Genomic DNA, 16,492 nt, shown 5'->3' with positions numbered 1-16,492 from the left:
TTTTCGACGTAGTTTTTTCTATACACAAAAGCATAGCCTTGAGATTGGCAATTGTAGTCAGAGACGAGCGTCACATGCTGCTAGAATTCAAACTCCACCTAATTATAAAAGCTCAACAGCCTCTTTAAGAACTTACAAAATATTTAGTGGTTTTATATAATAACCATGATACCTAATTTTTATGAAGTTTGAACCTTGTCTTAGGTGGGTGTTCCCGACGATTTGGTAGCAACCATGTGTCATGTTTAAGTCCACGTGCTTACTGTTTTCGCTACCGAAACAGCGGCACCCATAACTCGTGCTTCAAAGCTTATGTTAATTGCTAAAGCTAAGCGCTATTTTTTTTATACACGTATTCCACACCATGTCAACCACAGATGAAGTTAACGCCACAATCGAAACGGCGCAGTGTGCGAGGGACGATAGCGAGGTGGCGGTGAGGTGTTTGAGAACTCGCTAGCCACTTCTGAAACCAGTGTAAATGACAAGACACACGTAACCACCACCTCGAGCGAAAATGCAAACTCTGAAAATGCCGTATCCGAGGAAATGGATAAGGTCCACGACCCATATTTCTACACCAAGAGGGATGAGTTCACCTCTGAAGTGCACAAGATCGAATCGGAAATCTCCCCAAGATATTCGGCCACGGAGTAAGACTGCATGTTGTTATACTCTTGCGTAGCTTGACACGCTCTTATTAGGCAGTGAACATTTCTTTTCCCGTCTTTGTTTTGTGCAGCAAATGAAGAAACTTCTTTCGAAGACCTTACACTTGAACCCCCACAAAATCAAAGTCGTGAACAACGCGAGGTTCGCCTTCGTGTCGTTCAGGTAAACTCCGGGCGAGTTTTCATTGCTTGTTAGTTGTGGAGTTCGTTATAACGAAATTTTGCTTCAACGAACAGATCCGAAGAAGACCGGAGAATGCCCTGCAGAAGATTCAAGGCTACAAATTCAAAGGGTGCACATTGACAGTGAAGGTACAAGAACAGTTTATCGGACCATTCTAGGCATACAAAAAAAAAATGCTATAAAAAAGCTGAACAAGCAATGCACGGTACTCTGAAAACTGTGTTTCTGAGTTTTGAAATGTTCTTGCAGAAAGCGAATCCATGGCTGATCCGCTCATTCAGAAACGAAAACTTGGCGAAGCTGAAGACGTCGTACCTGTAAAGAGACAGTGTGATGAATCCAGCATCTCTGAGAGGTTTGTCACTAGCTGTTTTCTCAGGTGGTCAAAGAATAACATGCCATATAAAATGTACTTGTCTGCAAATTACAATCCAGTTATGTTCATTGGGCTCACGACCTCTTGTGCTTCTCACTGTGTGAAATTACACTTACACTTATTGCGTTTTTTTTTCTTAACTTTTATATCATTAATCAGAATTCACTGACGAGCCTAGGTGAGCAAGATAACCGTAACTAGTGGTGCTTGTTCACAAAGTGTAGCTTTCAAACACATTGTAAATTGCACCATGCTGAACTGCCGTGACTTAGTTCATCTTGTTCAAGCTCGCAGAAATATGGGCTCACATTTCAGTCTTCCAGGCAACCACATTCACATGTGCATAGACTTAGATACAGTTGGGGTCGTGTACTTCGCTTGGCATGAAGTCACACTTCAATCGTTTGTGACTAAGGCTGGCATAAGCTCACTTAGATTTGCACAAGCTCTGCTCCTGTGGACATGCATTACAGTCGGGCCACTTCAGCCAAGCTGGGCAAATTCAGAAGGGGAAGCAATTAAAGAATAATTTTATTTATTTCCAACCGTAAGGGACAGCGTCGAGAAAATTAAACTGCACCATTCAAAAATTGAAATGTAGAAATGATCAGGAAAACGTGGCAGTCGAGTATTCTACCTCAGAGCCACGCTGGTGCTTGAAACTCCTTTGCAAAAAGATCCTATACAGGCGTCATGTCGGGCAAGGATCGCATAACCATTTGTAATATAGCTTGGCACAAGAGTAAAATAACAACCAGGCATCACACCAATGCTAATTGTGCAAGAGTGTGTTGTTTAAAGCTTCCACCCACTAAAATGTGGTTCAACATAATCATCATCATCAGCCACAGAATCAACAGAGAAAGATATATAAGCAAGCAAAGGCAGGGAGGCTAACCAGACGCACATCCAGTTTGCTACCCTGCACAGAAAATAGTCTCGAGTCCAGTTGGTCCAAAGCATCTGGAGCAGGTGTCGCTGGGCGTCATAGCGAATGCAGCTCCACAGGACAAAGTGCACATAATGCCTTACAGATGTGTAGCGGGTACCTCTCTTATCTGCAGAAAGACAAATAATGGCATAGTGGGTGCTCCCCTACATCACAAAATTATGATTTGTGGCGTAGGGATACCTTGCATGTGTACTTGTATTAGTTTCCCCAAGAGAGTTCGAATGGGCTCTAGAAAGGCCACTCTTCCAGATTTTACTTTGACTGTGCTCTGCGCTCTGGAGGGCCTGGCATTTTTTTTATCACGATGGAGCCAAATAAAAATCAACTTCTCGACAACGATTGACTCTCTTCCACAGCTTCTATTCAAATCAGGTCTGATTGCGATTGAAGATATACCATGAACACCCATTTCACGCATTGCGTCCTTTTGTGGTTAGTCAGCATTAGTGCATCTATGGAAATTCGAACATTAATTGAACTGTTGGATGTTTGTAATGAATTAACGGACTTGGCCTCAATAACGCACTTCGCAGAATCAAAGAATCTGTGGCCTCCTGGTCAGACCTGCCATATCAGCAGCAACTGGAGCAGAAGGAAGAGCAGATGAGAAAAGTCATGGTGAAGTATGCCCGGAAACTCGAGCAAGTTAACCCCAGGTCTCAAGTCGTGGATCAACAAACAGAGGTCAGAAAGAGCGACTCTTGTGATTGGATGAGGCAGTTTTTTGCATAACAGCCTATAACGTTGGTTGCTGCATCAAGCCAAGTGGCACTGAAGCTTGGTTGTAGCTTGCTTATGCTTTGGCTCAGAAATACTTTGTGTATTGGAGAGAGGTGAACGAATGAGAGAATGCTACGTAAACGTAATCCTGAGCCAGGTCACTTAACCCTTTGAGGTGCTTTGTCCACATATAGTAAATAAAGTCACTTTTTCATTGGAGCAATTGCTCCTTCTCTCGCGGCAGGATATGTCCAGTCTTTTTTTGCCTACATGACGCAAGAGAAAAAAAGGGAAAAAATCTGGCACAAATTTTGGCAGTTCCGAAGATATTTTTTTCATGTATTTTGCTTATTTATATTTTTCGTATTTCTTCAAAGAGTGCAGTCCTGTTTACATTTCTTTAAATTTTTTGTATGTAATGATATTTCTTATGTGCAACTTTAAACTATGTATATGTGTCCGTTTACTTGTTTAGAGGACTTCATGAGTGCTGTCACTTTTCTGCCTTGTATGCTGGGATGTGGGCTAGTCAAGCTGTGTTTGTATTGCAGTTTTTTCCCACATTCCACACCGCACATTGTATTTTTGTTTCATGAATGACTAAAAAAATGTTAAAAAAAATAAAGAAAGAAAGAAAAAAATGTAGCACTGTGGTGAAATAAACTTCAACTTCAATTGCGTATAGAACTTGTTTTTCCTAGTTGAGTTAACTAGGGGCTAAGAAAGAGCAAGGATACATTGAAGCTTGGATGACTTGAACATCCTGCATAATAAATGTGTCTTCATTTAACTTCATTTTGCAGCATGCTGTTGCACATGATCACTTTGCTGAAGGCACTACCGTGTACGACGAGTCGTTCGACGAGCTGCTTTCCGCAAGCCATGTCCAAAGTGTAATTGTTCTTTGTTCGAAGTAAATGTTAATGAAAAATGAAATCGCACAATATTCCTAGCCTGAGATTTGATTCTATTTGTACCGAAACAGAATGTGTATGACTTCGGAATAAATAGATACCGAATTACAATTTCATTAGGATTAATTAGTATGAAACTCTTAAATCAGTGTATTATGGTATTATTTTTTTTTTGCTATAGAATATTGAGTGCCTAGAAGGAACATTGTGTCAATTTGATGCATTTACAGACAGTTCTTCATAGGTCGCTTCTGAAAGGGTTAGTAAAGTTTATTTTTTCTCCTCCATTTTCAGGGAGGCGCACAAATTGGGTGTGTGTCCTCTTGAGCCCATCAAAGCATCTCCAGTTGTGGACGGCTATCGCAACAAGAATGAATTCACAGTTGGAAGACACCTGGAGACAGGAGAGGTCGTTGTCGGCTTCCGCATCAGCAGCTATCGACAGGGGTCGATGAGTGTTGCTTCGGCGGCTGACCTACCAAACGTTCCCGAGTCTGCAAAGAAAGTTGCTCAGGTGTGGTACAGTTGTTGTGAATCTTGTCACGGACCAAAATCTGTCAAAAGTGATGTTTCAGTGCCTGTACGGGAAGTTCATTTGTAAAGCATTAAAGGACAAAGGCCATCACTGAAACAGTTTACGCATATACCTTTGAATATGTGGCGAACTGAATTTGAGTAGATGTGGTTAATATTGCCATCGATTCCATTAAGGGTGTTGTCAGTATAGCTTAATGATGAGTGATTATAGTAGATAAAGCCATTGGCTTGTTTACATATGTTGCCAATATGCTTGCTATCCGAACAAATGCATCCCAACATGTGCACGTGGCTCTGCTACAGCATTTGTCAATAGGTTCCCATTACAGTTGAGCCCACATATAACGGCCCCACTTAAAACGAACTTCGTCTTAAAACGAACGGTACCCGCGTGACCGTGGAAATATACATTATTTCAATGGCACAAAATCACACTTACAACGAACGCCTTTGAACCCTGCGATCGGTTACAGCAAACGGAGTCGGCCGGCGACTGCGGAGACAACCCTTATCGACCACCTATAAGCCATCGGCGAGCCAAACGCCGATCCTGCCTCCGCAGGCTTCTCATTGTCGTTCTCCCCAACAGTTTTTGTTACGCACCACTCCGTCCTTGTTCCCCTGCTGCTCCGAGCACCCCGCATCGGCAGTGGGTGCGGGGTGCTCACCGACTTCGATATTTCGCGATTCGTTCTGTGTTCTCGCTCATTTTGCACTCCGTTCAGCATGCCCTGCACGCGTGCGGAAGGGTAAAAATGGCTTACGCGGAACGAAGTGCGAATTATCGAAGTTGGTGGGGCCGCGCAAGTTCAACTTTTCACGATCCGTCCCGTGTGACAGCCGTTTTCACCCTTCCGCGAACCGGCGCCCCAATGAGATTCTCTGACCGCTGCGCGCGTAGGCCACTCTCCCAAGTACAGTGACTCTCCCAAGGCCGTTCTCCTCTCTTCCCCCTTTATCGCAACTCCTCTGCCTGTCCACGCCGGCTCGAATTCCGAAGTTTCTTTTTCTGGGTAGAAACGAGCTCAGACAGGGCGCAGAGCCGTTGTACGCTTACTTGCTTGTGTGTCACACGTGCGCATCTTGCTTGTTGTTGGTGTGCGTGTATGTCAGAATGGCGTATGGGAAGCCCTCTGCGCAAACAGATGGCACGAAGCGAAAAGCGCTGGACATTTCTACCAAGCGAGCCATTCTAAACGAGCTAGCTCAAGGCGCTAAAAACTGCGAGCTGGTTAAGAAGTACGGCATGTCCAATATCAACGATTCTAATGAACAAGGACAAGATAATCAGTGCCGATGCCAACTCGACGGACAGAAAGCGCCTGCGGAGGGCCACCTACGCAGACGTGGAGGAAGCGCTTCTGAAATGGTTCGTCGACGCGCGGGCTCGGAACATTCCGATAAGTGGTCCGATGATGCTGGCCAAAGCGAAAGACTTCGCATTTCTGTTGGATTTTCCCGACTTCTGCCCAGGAAATGGCTTGCTACATCGGTTCAAGGTGCGTCATGGCATTGTTTTTAAATCGACTGTCGGTGAGGCGGCCTCGGCCAGTGACCAAGACGTTGCCTCGTGGCTTGAAGCAAATCGAGACACTATTTTAAGCTATGCGGAGCGAGACGTCTGTAACGCAGACGAAACTGCGTTATTCTACCAGATGCTGCCAGGAAAAACACACGCCATGAAAGGCGACATATGTGCTGGCGGCAAGCACAGTAAAGTGCGCGTCACAGCGCTTTTGTGCACTAACATGGATGGCAGCGACCGGCGCTTACCCTTTGTAATCGGCAAGTCAAAGAAGCCGCGTTGCTTTCGGGGCTATGTGCCTGTGCGTTACAGGCATAGTGCTAAAGTGTGGATGACGCGCGATTTATTCGCAGAGTGGCTGAGCGAGTTAGACCGCGACATGCACAAGCAAGGCAGGCGTGTGCTGCTTGTGGTCGACAGTTGCTCCGCGCACCCACGTACAAGCCCTCATCTCACGGCAGTGACCCTGCTTTTCCTGCCGCCCAACACAACGTCGAAAGTGCAACCGCTTGACTTGGGCATAATCCGCGCGTTTAAGGCTTATTATAGGCGCCGCGTTGTGTAGCGCATGCTCATAGCTGTTGACCGGCCGGCAGCCAACCTGCCGCTTTGGGTGTCGCTGTACTCAACTTTGGAGATGGTAAAGGCTTCGTGGGCGGAGGTAACGGCTACATGTGTGCAAAACTGTTTCCGCAAGGCCGGCTTCGCCGATGTCGGAGCCGATGCCGACCCTGAAGCTTCCGAAGAGGACCACTCCGGCGGCGATTTGTGGCAGCGTGTTGTCGACTCCGACATGAGAGGGCGGGACATCTGCTGGGATGATTTCCTTATAACCGATGATGATGCCGACCACCGCGGAACCATGGCACGGATGAGGGCATTGTCAATGAAGTGCGCGGCAAGAGCGACTCGGAGGAATCAGATGACGACGATGATGAAACGTTGGAGCCAGCGCCCACAAGCGTGCCTGTAGCAATTGGCTACATAGATAGCCTCAGGCAACTTGTCTATGCCAAGGGCCTCGGCGAGGAGCATGCTGCCGCTTTAAATAAACTGGAGACCACCCTTATCGCATCGGCACTCTCGAAGCAGACGTGCATCACGGACTTTTTTGCAAAAAATAATTTTGGGTTTTCACTTGTAACTTTTTAAAAGCTGTTTTTTCATTTATTACGAACTTCAGGATACACGAACGGGACGCCGCGTCACGCTCAGGTTTGTTATAAACGGGCTCGACTGTATTGACATCGTTTTGGTGCTGCTGTAAATGTCGTTTCAGATTTATGGTGTCACCAACATACAGAAATCTGCAGTATGCGCATGGTACCTTGGGAAATTGCATTAGAACAGATACTATCCCAACAACAAGTTACTAGCCCAACACAGATAACAGAAACAGATACTAGCCCAACAACAAGTTCTTTTAGATACTATCTGGTGTGGTGGTCTTAGGCTCTGGTTGCACTTAGTATTTCATCTTCATTGCTTTTCTTAATTAGTGCATCTACTTGATGTTTGCTGAATCCTAGCTTCGTTGCTGTACATCTTATCAACAGATATCACAGAAATTGTACTGTAGTTGTCATGTTTCACACCGACGCATAAATGCTAGCGCTGTCAGGCTTCACATACGAAGTGTGGGCGTGATGCGTGTTCTTCTACGCAACACAGTCAGACGAAATAAATTCATTTTAAGCTAGACCTACATGTTGGATGCTACCAACTTCTTCGTCTTGTTGTTATGCCATTCTTGTGTGGTTGTTATGCAAAAAGAATTAAAAAAGCAGCATGCAGATAGGTAACCTTAGTGGAAACATTGTCAGGGGGTGCTCTTTCTTTCAGCAGTACTATACGAACTGAAAAGGCTTTCTGTTCATTTAAATTATTGTAAAAACTTGAAGATGGCCTAGATTTTAGAATGACACCCTAAATGGAGAAGGCAACAGAGTTCTTAAAAAAAAATAAAAAGAGGTTTTCCTCATACCTATATGAGCCAGTCTGAGGAGGCCATTCGACTGAATAAATGGCAAGCATATTGTTACAGTTTTTTCACATGTCATACTATAGTAGACAAACATCTGTACTTGCGGTGAGTGAGGCATCAAACACTTGTAACCTCTCTTGCCTCCACTTGTGTAATATTCACAATTAGAAACATTTCTGCCTATCTGTATGTTCTGATAAATCTGCAACCTCTTTTTCCATGAAAGGTGTCTACATTTTTTTTGTGTGTCCCTTTTAGAGTCGGCACCACGTCCGCTCTTAATCACACATTCGTGTCTTCATGCCACATTGTAACTAGCAACCACCATACGTTTTTCTGTGCAGTGTTTTCAGGACTATGTGCAGCAGTCTGGCAAGGAGCCATTCAACCCGGAGACGCACGAAGGGTACTGGCGCCAACTAACTGTGCGCACCACCAGCAAAGACCACATCATGGCCATTGCAGTCATTCATCCTCAAGCACTCAGTGAGGTTTGTTCATCAATTTGCACTTTACATGATGTACCTACTATTCACGCCATACAGTCTATTAGTAAAATTAATGGAGCGAACACTCCCTTTTCTGCTGTTCAGCTATCACGCAAATGAGAGAAATGCACAGAATCGTTTCATATTCATGCACGTGGGTTCACACGTTCTTGTGGTTTTGTTTGTCATACTTGACATTTTTAAGCTTCCTAGTGAACATACAGTAAACATTGATGCTCTCTGTTTCTTCAGTTTTCCTGGTTGTTACAGCAAGGTGGGTCAGCGAACAAACTGGGGCAGCCAACATCCTAGTTTACGTTAAGCGAAAGAAATGTACCTGGGCTGGACCTGTAATGTGTAGGACAAACAAGTTTTGGTCACTTGGAGCTATAGGAGATTCAGCTGAGGAGGGCAGCGAATTAGATGGAATGACAAAATTAAGGAGTTCGCAGGGATAAAATGGAATCAGCTCGCACAAGATCGGGTAAATTGGATATCATTGGGAGAGGCCTTCGTCCTGCAGTGGGCATAAAATAGGCTGAATATGACGATGGAATTCTGAAATGCAAGTCCCATTTAATTCTCATGGACTCATGTGTATTATAGTTTCTGTTTCTTATGTTTCCCTTCACGGCTGTCATGTCCGAAAACTGTGATGGTGCCTACATTGACTGCTAGATATCACCGCTGAAAACTATCGTTGCACCTGCCGTGTATGTCACCTTACAACCTGTCATGTTTTATTTGAACTTGACAGGTGCTAACTGTTGGTTGAGGACCTATATGTGTATGCATGTAGGCTTCCTAATTGGAGCATATGCTCATCAGAGCATATGTTCATGTTTCTTTGTGGCTTTGCGCCATTTATTGTGCCATTTATTTATACTATTCCCTCCATCTGACCAATAAGCCAAACTGTTGTGAAGCATGTGTCCTGTTGTGCCACCTTCTTTTGTTTACTGTTTAGTGGCTTGAATTGCCACGTGCGCTTCTTTTGTTATTTTTGTGTAACTAGTGCATTGCACGCGTAGCCGCTGCCTTGCGCTAGCCGTGCCCTAATGTCTGGGAACCTTCCAGATTATTTTAGAATCTTCTTATAGGCTTGAGTGTGCAATTGCGAACAGCTGAGATTATTCTGGAACTAACACAGCCACCAGCAATAAGGCTCGAATGTTTGATGCCGCATGTGTAAATGCCGACGCGCCCTACTGCAGATCACTTTATCGACGGCCGACACTCTGTTCGCCACTATCAGTGTACAGCGTGTATTGCTGTAGTTTGACTTTTCGTTTCCCGGGCACAGGTTTGCCAAAATAAAAAGTTTCATCTGCCTTACCCTGCCAACTGCTACTTTCTTCAACATCACGACAACGTGACAATACGGCTATCTTCTCAACCATTCTTTATTTACCTCCCTCATATTTTTTTTAAATAACTTTTTTTACCTGCCTGTTTCGACCTTTAAGGAGCACATCTCGCAAGAGAAAGAAAAACTGCGCCAGTTCTTCACAGAGGGTCCTGGAAAGTCGGCTGGTGTCACGTCGTTCCACTTCCAGAGGTTTGACAAGAAACGTTCCGATGAGGAGCAGCCAGATTATGAGCACGTCTTTGGAACAGAGGTAAATGAATGTACAAGCCACTAGCACATACTGCGTGATGCCATTAGTTATGCATCTTAAACCTGTGTTTAACTGTTTGTCACATTGGACTGCTTGGATTTAGCCTTTCTTATTTTGCTTATGTGCAGTTGAACCTTTAATAGGACACACTGATGTAACAGACATTTGGGTGTAAGAGACACCAGTGTGCTTACATCGAAGCAGGGTACCATGTTCTCAGAAAATGAGAACATGGTAGTACCCTGCTTTTAGGAGACATCTCGTATAAGAGACAAGAACTGCTCCCCGGTGCTGTCTCCTTTAAGGGTTTTAACTGTATGTACTAAATTTCTTTTATTTTCCATAGCGGTTTACTCAGCACCGATACTTTACATTTTTTCAATAAGCTGAGCACTTAAACCTTATGACATTGATGGTTTCTAATAAGAGCAGGGCTTTGGTGTTGTAACGTCCTATAAAATGAACTGTGTGCATTCAAGGAATTCAGCTTACTTCTAAATGTGAAGCTTTAGCTGAGCAAGCATTACCAAGGCTAACTAGAACAGGCATTTTTATTTATTCCTTTCAATGCTTTCCAATTTAATTTCTGTTTGAAGGACATCGAAGAGAATCTCCTCGGTCTGACGTTCCAAGTGAGCCCCGACGCATTTTTTCAAGTGAACACGCCAGCTGCAGAAGTATTGTATAGGACCGCAGAACACGTTGCAGGTCTCAGCACACAGACAACACTTCTCGACATTTGCTGTGGCACCGGAACCATAGGCCTGTCCCTGGCTTCGGTGAGTGTGATTTGCATGAACTATGAAGGGAGTGACTGAGGATAGGCAGTTAGTAATAACAGCTGTGGGTGCATGACTTATATTAAGCTTTGGGTAAATGAAAAGAAGACAGTCTTCACAAAAGGTGTGTTCAACTGAGAGTTTTGATGACCAACTAAGTTATTACTCTAGCTGCTGCATGTGCACAGCTAGAACATTGATAATGGCCCCAGTGTTCCAACTTTCTAATATGAATTTTCTTTATTTACGGTCACATGGTTGTGACGTTGCGGAACACAGCAGCCAAGCCAGCAAATATTGAGCGCATCTGGTTTCGCCGTACATTCCAGTGTTGTCGCTGGTGCTCACGTGAATTCCTGAATGTGCTCAACTATTAGTGTGATCCATGCAAACAGGGCACAAAATTTGAAAACGCTCGAGTAGTTTTCAATACATTCAGGTGCAGCCTGCACCGAGCGATAACACATCCATAAATTTTAGCCAGTAAAACCCGGTCAATGTCAAAAAGAAAATTCAAGTATGCGTGTCAATACAAACAACAAAAAAAGTACTGAAAGCTCTACAAGCCTCCATAGCGGGAGAGAAACTTCTCACTTGTGAGCGTATTTTTGCTATGCATCAATAATGCTTTGCATTGTCTTTACCGGCAACATTAATTGAGCTCGTTGAATTCGTCAGTGAATAAATTGCTTGCAAACTTTGTTCTTTTTATTATGGTCTTTTCGCCTCTCTCTTTAGAAAGTCAAGCGAGTCTATGGTGTGGAAGTGTGCAGAAGAGCAGTGCAGAACGCCAAGCGAAATGCCGAACTAAACGGTAAGTTTCTTACCTCGTAGCATTTGCACTATTGTTAATATATTAGAAGCAGCAGCAAAATGCAAGAATCAAATACTGCCTGTAGGCCGGCCTTTGCGATGACCACTTCTTATAATGATGGTAAGTCATGAGTCTAAGTGCAAATACCGTATATACTCGTGTATAAGCCGCACTTTTTTCGTCAAATCTTGCTCAGGTGCGAGTTATACGCGAATCGGGCCTAGTAGATGCACATTAACACACAGTAGTGCCACTGTGACTACTGTGTTCAATAATTCAAAAACTGGCAACAGATATGAACCTGTTATTTCACTATTTTCAGCAAAGTCTTGCATTTGCATTCACCAGGCATCGAACACACTTTTGTTGATGTCGAACTTGCACCTGGCCTCTCGTTTACCATGTTCCTCAGCATATTTTGCCACTTGAAGTTTCAAGCCTGCTGCGTACGACCGTCTGTGCTTGCCCATTGCTTCCATTTGTTCACGTTCAAAACCACGCAGTCTGCCACACGATGCTAGAGTGACGTGGCACACGCAGCACAACAGACTCTGCAAGTAGTCCACATACTCCCCAACAGCACACCATATAACAAAGGCGAAATGACACTGGGTAAGGCGGGAACCACAAAAACCAGAAAAGCAGCGGTAATGTCATGTCGCTTAACAATGATGATAATGGTGTGCGGCGGGTCGCAAAAGCTAACTGGCGCCATCTTGTAGCACTTTGTGGGACTAGATGCGTTTTTCCATGGCCTCCGAGATTGAGGTGCAGTGGTAAGCCTGCCGTTGCACGCAATCTCGAAGGCCATGATTTTGGTACGTTCTAGTTTTTTTTTTGTCATATTTTTGCGTCCATAAGTGGGGGGTGCGGGCAATGCACGGGAGCGGCTTTTACACGAGTATACACGGTACTCGATCACTAGTACTTCTCCACTCTGCCAAAAAACCCGCAAGAGCGGCTTAGTGGCTATGTTGATTGGTTGCTGTGCATAAGATCGTGGGTTTGATTCCCAGCAAATGCAGTTGTATTTCAAATGCCACTCATGAAATGCTGATGTGCTCTGTATTATCTGCGTAAAATGAAACCCGAACAGCGGCAAGTGCTCGCAATGGTATAGTGCATGCCGTCCTGTCATCACCAGTGCGCATGTGGTTTGGCCGCACTGTGCATTTGCGCGCCTGTCCATGGTGATAACTGGATGGCGCGCACTATACCATTGCGAATGCTTGTCGCTGTTCAGGTTTCATTTGACGCAGATAGTACATTGAAAAATACAAGGCTGTGAAAATTAATCTAGATTTATCCACTATGGTGTCTCTCATATTCTCTGTGTTACTTTGGCACTTTAAACTCTGTCATTCAATTGATCAATCAACCAATCAATCAAATCTGTTAAAGAGTGGCTTATGGCAACATTATTAGTTCATGTATAAGGCAATCAATAAGTCATTGTGCATGTCTTATAAAAACACTACTCTGACACTTCACACTCCTTTTACTCTTGTCTGGTGGAAGAACATGGTTAAGCTTGTGAAAAATATTTTGTTGTGCCATAATTTATCAAAACACTGGGTATGTGTTTGTTTACTCTTTTAATTTCCATGCAAAAGTTTCCTTTGTTTTTTTTTTTTGTTTTTTCAGGCATAATATGCTTAGTTGCATTTTGAATACTATACAACTTGCACTAACATACAAAGTGCCTCACATACATATGCTGTTCAGTACCAGAGCACTAGAGAAGTGCTGCTTACTGCCAGTAAGCTGTTGTGCCACTGTGTGCTCATTTGGATTTGTACAGTTGATTCAACAATAACTTTCGCAAGTTTGGTCATCTATCATAGACTCGGATATTCTGCCTATAGCCATGCGTGATGTGCTTATTCTGTGCAGTGTGCTCATACCTTGGATGTGTATTGTATGCGTCTTTTAGTGGGCTTGGGTTTACCCTTTTTTTTATTATTAATATTATAATTATTTAGGCTTACATGCCCCTCTGCTACTCTGTGACTTCATTTAGGCATCAAGAATGCCAGTTTTGTGCAAGGGAAAGCTGAAGACGTCATACAGGACGTGATCCGCACAGTCGGGGACAGCGAGGAAATTGTGGCCATTGTAGACCCACCTAGGCAGGGCTTGCGTGAGTGCTACCTTTGTAATTATTCTTTTTTTACTGTCAAAATAGTAAACAACGAAGTGATGTTGAAGGTGCATCTCTTAAAAATTGCAGCACCCAGTACCAAATTGTGACCAAAGAGCCAAGATATGAAATCTTTTCAAATTGTAAATAAACAGCGGCATTGTGTATGCCAGGCAGTTCATTTGGCTTGTGTACTTGCCCATTGCCACCAAAACCATTGCAAACGCATACTGTGTTTTCATTTAAGCATGAAATAATGGTGCGATTGTTAATTGCTGGGATTTATGTATAAAAGGCAAATGCCCTCGGATGTAGATTTGTTGGCCAGCGAGCTAGGTCTGCTGGTGACCAGAGAGTGGTCAGTGCTGCCAACACTGTTGACAACGCACCATTGCAGATAGATGGCAGATCACATAGGCATGCTTTCATATTGACATTACCATATTCACATTGGCATGCTTTGATATTGACATAAAGACACTGTGCAAAAGTGTTACCGACTATGTGCGTCTGTGCAAGTCTACGTCCACTTATTGCCACAAAGCACATGTCTTTCGTTCTTGCTATGAATGCTGGCTTTCCAGACAACAAAGTGCTGCGCACCCTTCGATGGACATCCTCCATCAAGAAACTGGTGTACGTCTCGTGCAACCCGGAAGGAGCGCTGCAAAACTTTCTAGAGTAAGAAATTCTGATTTATTTTCTGTTCAGAAAGCAGTTTCGGTTGTTCACAAGGAGGGAAAGACTTCAGTAATGCTTCGTGTACTGTAGGCTGCGTAGTAGAGCTGTCATTTCGCCTCTATTGCTCAGGCGCCAGACACACTGAAACATTGCACCAACAATCAGCAAGGTCTCCTTTGACACAGCAAGTCTCCTATCTATTTGTTGCAGAGACCGTATTTGTGATATAAGCACAAATTTAAATTCTAGAAAATCAAAATAACATTGCTATCATTGTTTGCACAATGTTGGAACACATTTAGAAGCCAGTTGTGTTTGTAATGATATGTACAACTCTAAAATGTGTCTCTGCACAGTGGGTTCCCTAGTTTATGTGCTTTGGTTTGGCAGTGCTACATGGCCACTGCCGCACACATTAAGGTATTATTATATAACTAACTTGCGCGAAATTGGGGTTACCATGTACTGCTGCTGTTGTCAAACCCTACTCAGTAAACACAAATAGATCAGTGATGAAGATGTGTAAATTACAAATGAAGCTCTTCAAGCCTGTGAATGGCAGCACGTTCATGTCATCATCATCAGCCTGACTACGCTCACTGCAGGGCGAAAGCCTCTCTCATGTTTCACCAAATTAACTAGGCTTGTGCGAGTAGTAAATTTTTGGTTCAAAGCGAATAGTGATTTTGGTCAAATGATTTTGAATCAAATTGTAATAGTATATATCACATATTGTAAAGAAAAATGAGCATATTTGTCATGACCCAACCAACCTGCACAATGTTCTTTTTTTAATTCTGACAAGGCGTATGCAAATGTCATTCTTATTGATTCAAAGAAAGCGGAAGCAACTTTGAATAGTAACAGGATTTGGCTTTCAGTAGAATGCAAGTGATAACCTGTAAAATATGTTACATTTTAAAATTTACTATACTTGGAGATAAGCCAGTATAACAAGCTTTTAAACTTAAAAAGTGATGAATCATTATGAGGGTAATATGTTCATTTAACCTTGAAGTGGGGCTTCGCGGCAATGCGGATTTTCTCTGGAAAGGTGTATTCACGCTACAGCACCCCTCCACTGCAGTGAAACCACCTTTACAAGGGGGTTACAAGTGGACTAATGTATACCTATTCGTTCATTTCGAATACTTCGAAATTTCTGATAACTTAAATTTGAGTCGAAGCGAATTCGAATACTGTATTATTCGTTCGAATATTTGAAGTGCTTGAATATTCGCAGAAGTCAACAAATAACCCAATCCTGTGTTTGCTGCAACCACGTTATACTCACAAACTTGTTAATTTCATTTGCCCACCTAACTTTCTGCCTCTTTTCTCTTGGAGTCCAGTTTGTTACTCTTAATGACCAGCAGTTATCCTGCCTTCACGCTACATGCCCTGTCCAAGCTCATTTCTTCTTGCTTTTGGCTAAGTTGTGCTTACCACATGTTTATTCCCCGACCCACTCTGCTCCCGTCTTATCATTTTCACCTATCATTTGCTTTCCATGGCTTGCTGTGTTGTCCTAAATTTAAGTTCAACCCTTATTGTAATCTTCCAGGCACATTCATGTACAATTAACCAACCCTACCCCATTTCAGTTTGGCAAGGGCTGCTTCAAACAACTACAGAGGAGACCCATTTGTGCTGACCAAGGCTGTGCCCGTGGATATGTTTCCCCACACACCGCACTGCGAGCTTGTGCTCCTCATGGAGCGTCTGAAGGCATGATTAAAGCTCTTGGACCCAAGAGTCCAGAAAGCTTATTTCTCGTGTGGATCTTGTGCTGCTAGTGGTATGTTTAAATGTTAATGCGATGAAATATCGGATATAAGAAATAGTAAAACAGTTAGCTTCTTATGCTTCATTTTGGGGCATGCTATACTGTTACATAGAAACTAAAAACACACGTGGATGGATCTGTATCATGTTTAAAAAAATTTATCTTTGTTGTAACCATAAGCTCACAACGAGAACTTGAAATGGTTGTGAGGTTAACTTGCAGATGCATTTTTCTTTTTCATATGACATTTGAGACATCATGCTCACAAAGATGGAGCATGTGCTCTGTGAGCAGCGACACATAATAATAATAATAATAATAA

General features: G+C 43.3%; 1 protein-coding gene across 6 annotated transcripts in view; it reads left to right on the top strand.

Moving 5' to 3' along the window:
• The window catches only part of LOC119389561 (tRNA (uracil-5-)-methyltransferase homolog A), a 26,980-nt gene extending 10,843 nt beyond the window's left edge, over window positions 1–16,137 (top strand). The window contains exons 6-13 of one of the 6 annotated variants that reach the window (XM_049414466.1): window positions 4,112–4,331; window positions 8,208–8,354; window positions 9,818–9,970; window positions 10,567–10,749; window positions 11,488–11,563; window positions 13,584–13,703; window positions 14,288–14,384; window positions 15,989–16,137. In XM_049414466.1, coding sequence (XP_049270423.1) covers window positions 4,112–4,331; window positions 8,208–8,354; window positions 9,818–9,970; window positions 10,567–10,749; window positions 11,488–11,563; window positions 13,584–13,703; window positions 14,288–14,384; window positions 15,989–16,118 — 1,126 coding nt within the window. In that variant the 3' untranslated portion in view covers window positions 16,119–16,137. The remainder of the gene's footprint in view (window positions 1–4,111; window positions 4,332–8,207; window positions 8,355–9,817; window positions 9,971–10,566; window positions 10,750–11,487; window positions 11,564–13,583; window positions 13,704–14,287; window positions 14,385–15,988) is intronic. The other 5 variants (XM_049414468.1, XM_049414469.1, XM_049414464.1 and 2 more) reach the window with 5 other exon arrangements.
• The last annotated feature ends 355 nt before the right edge of the window (window positions 16,138–16,492 follow it).

This window comes from Rhipicephalus sanguineus, chromosome 4 (genome assembly GCF_013339695.2).
Source record: "Rhipicephalus sanguineus isolate Rsan-2018 chromosome 4, BIME_Rsan_1.4, whole genome shotgun sequence".
NCBI classification, from domain to species: Eukaryota; Metazoa; Arthropoda; class Arachnida; order Ixodida; family Ixodidae; genus Rhipicephalus; species Rhipicephalus sanguineus.
Note: the sequence above shows the minus strand (reverse complement) of the source record. Positions and strands in the feature narration are given on the sequence as shown.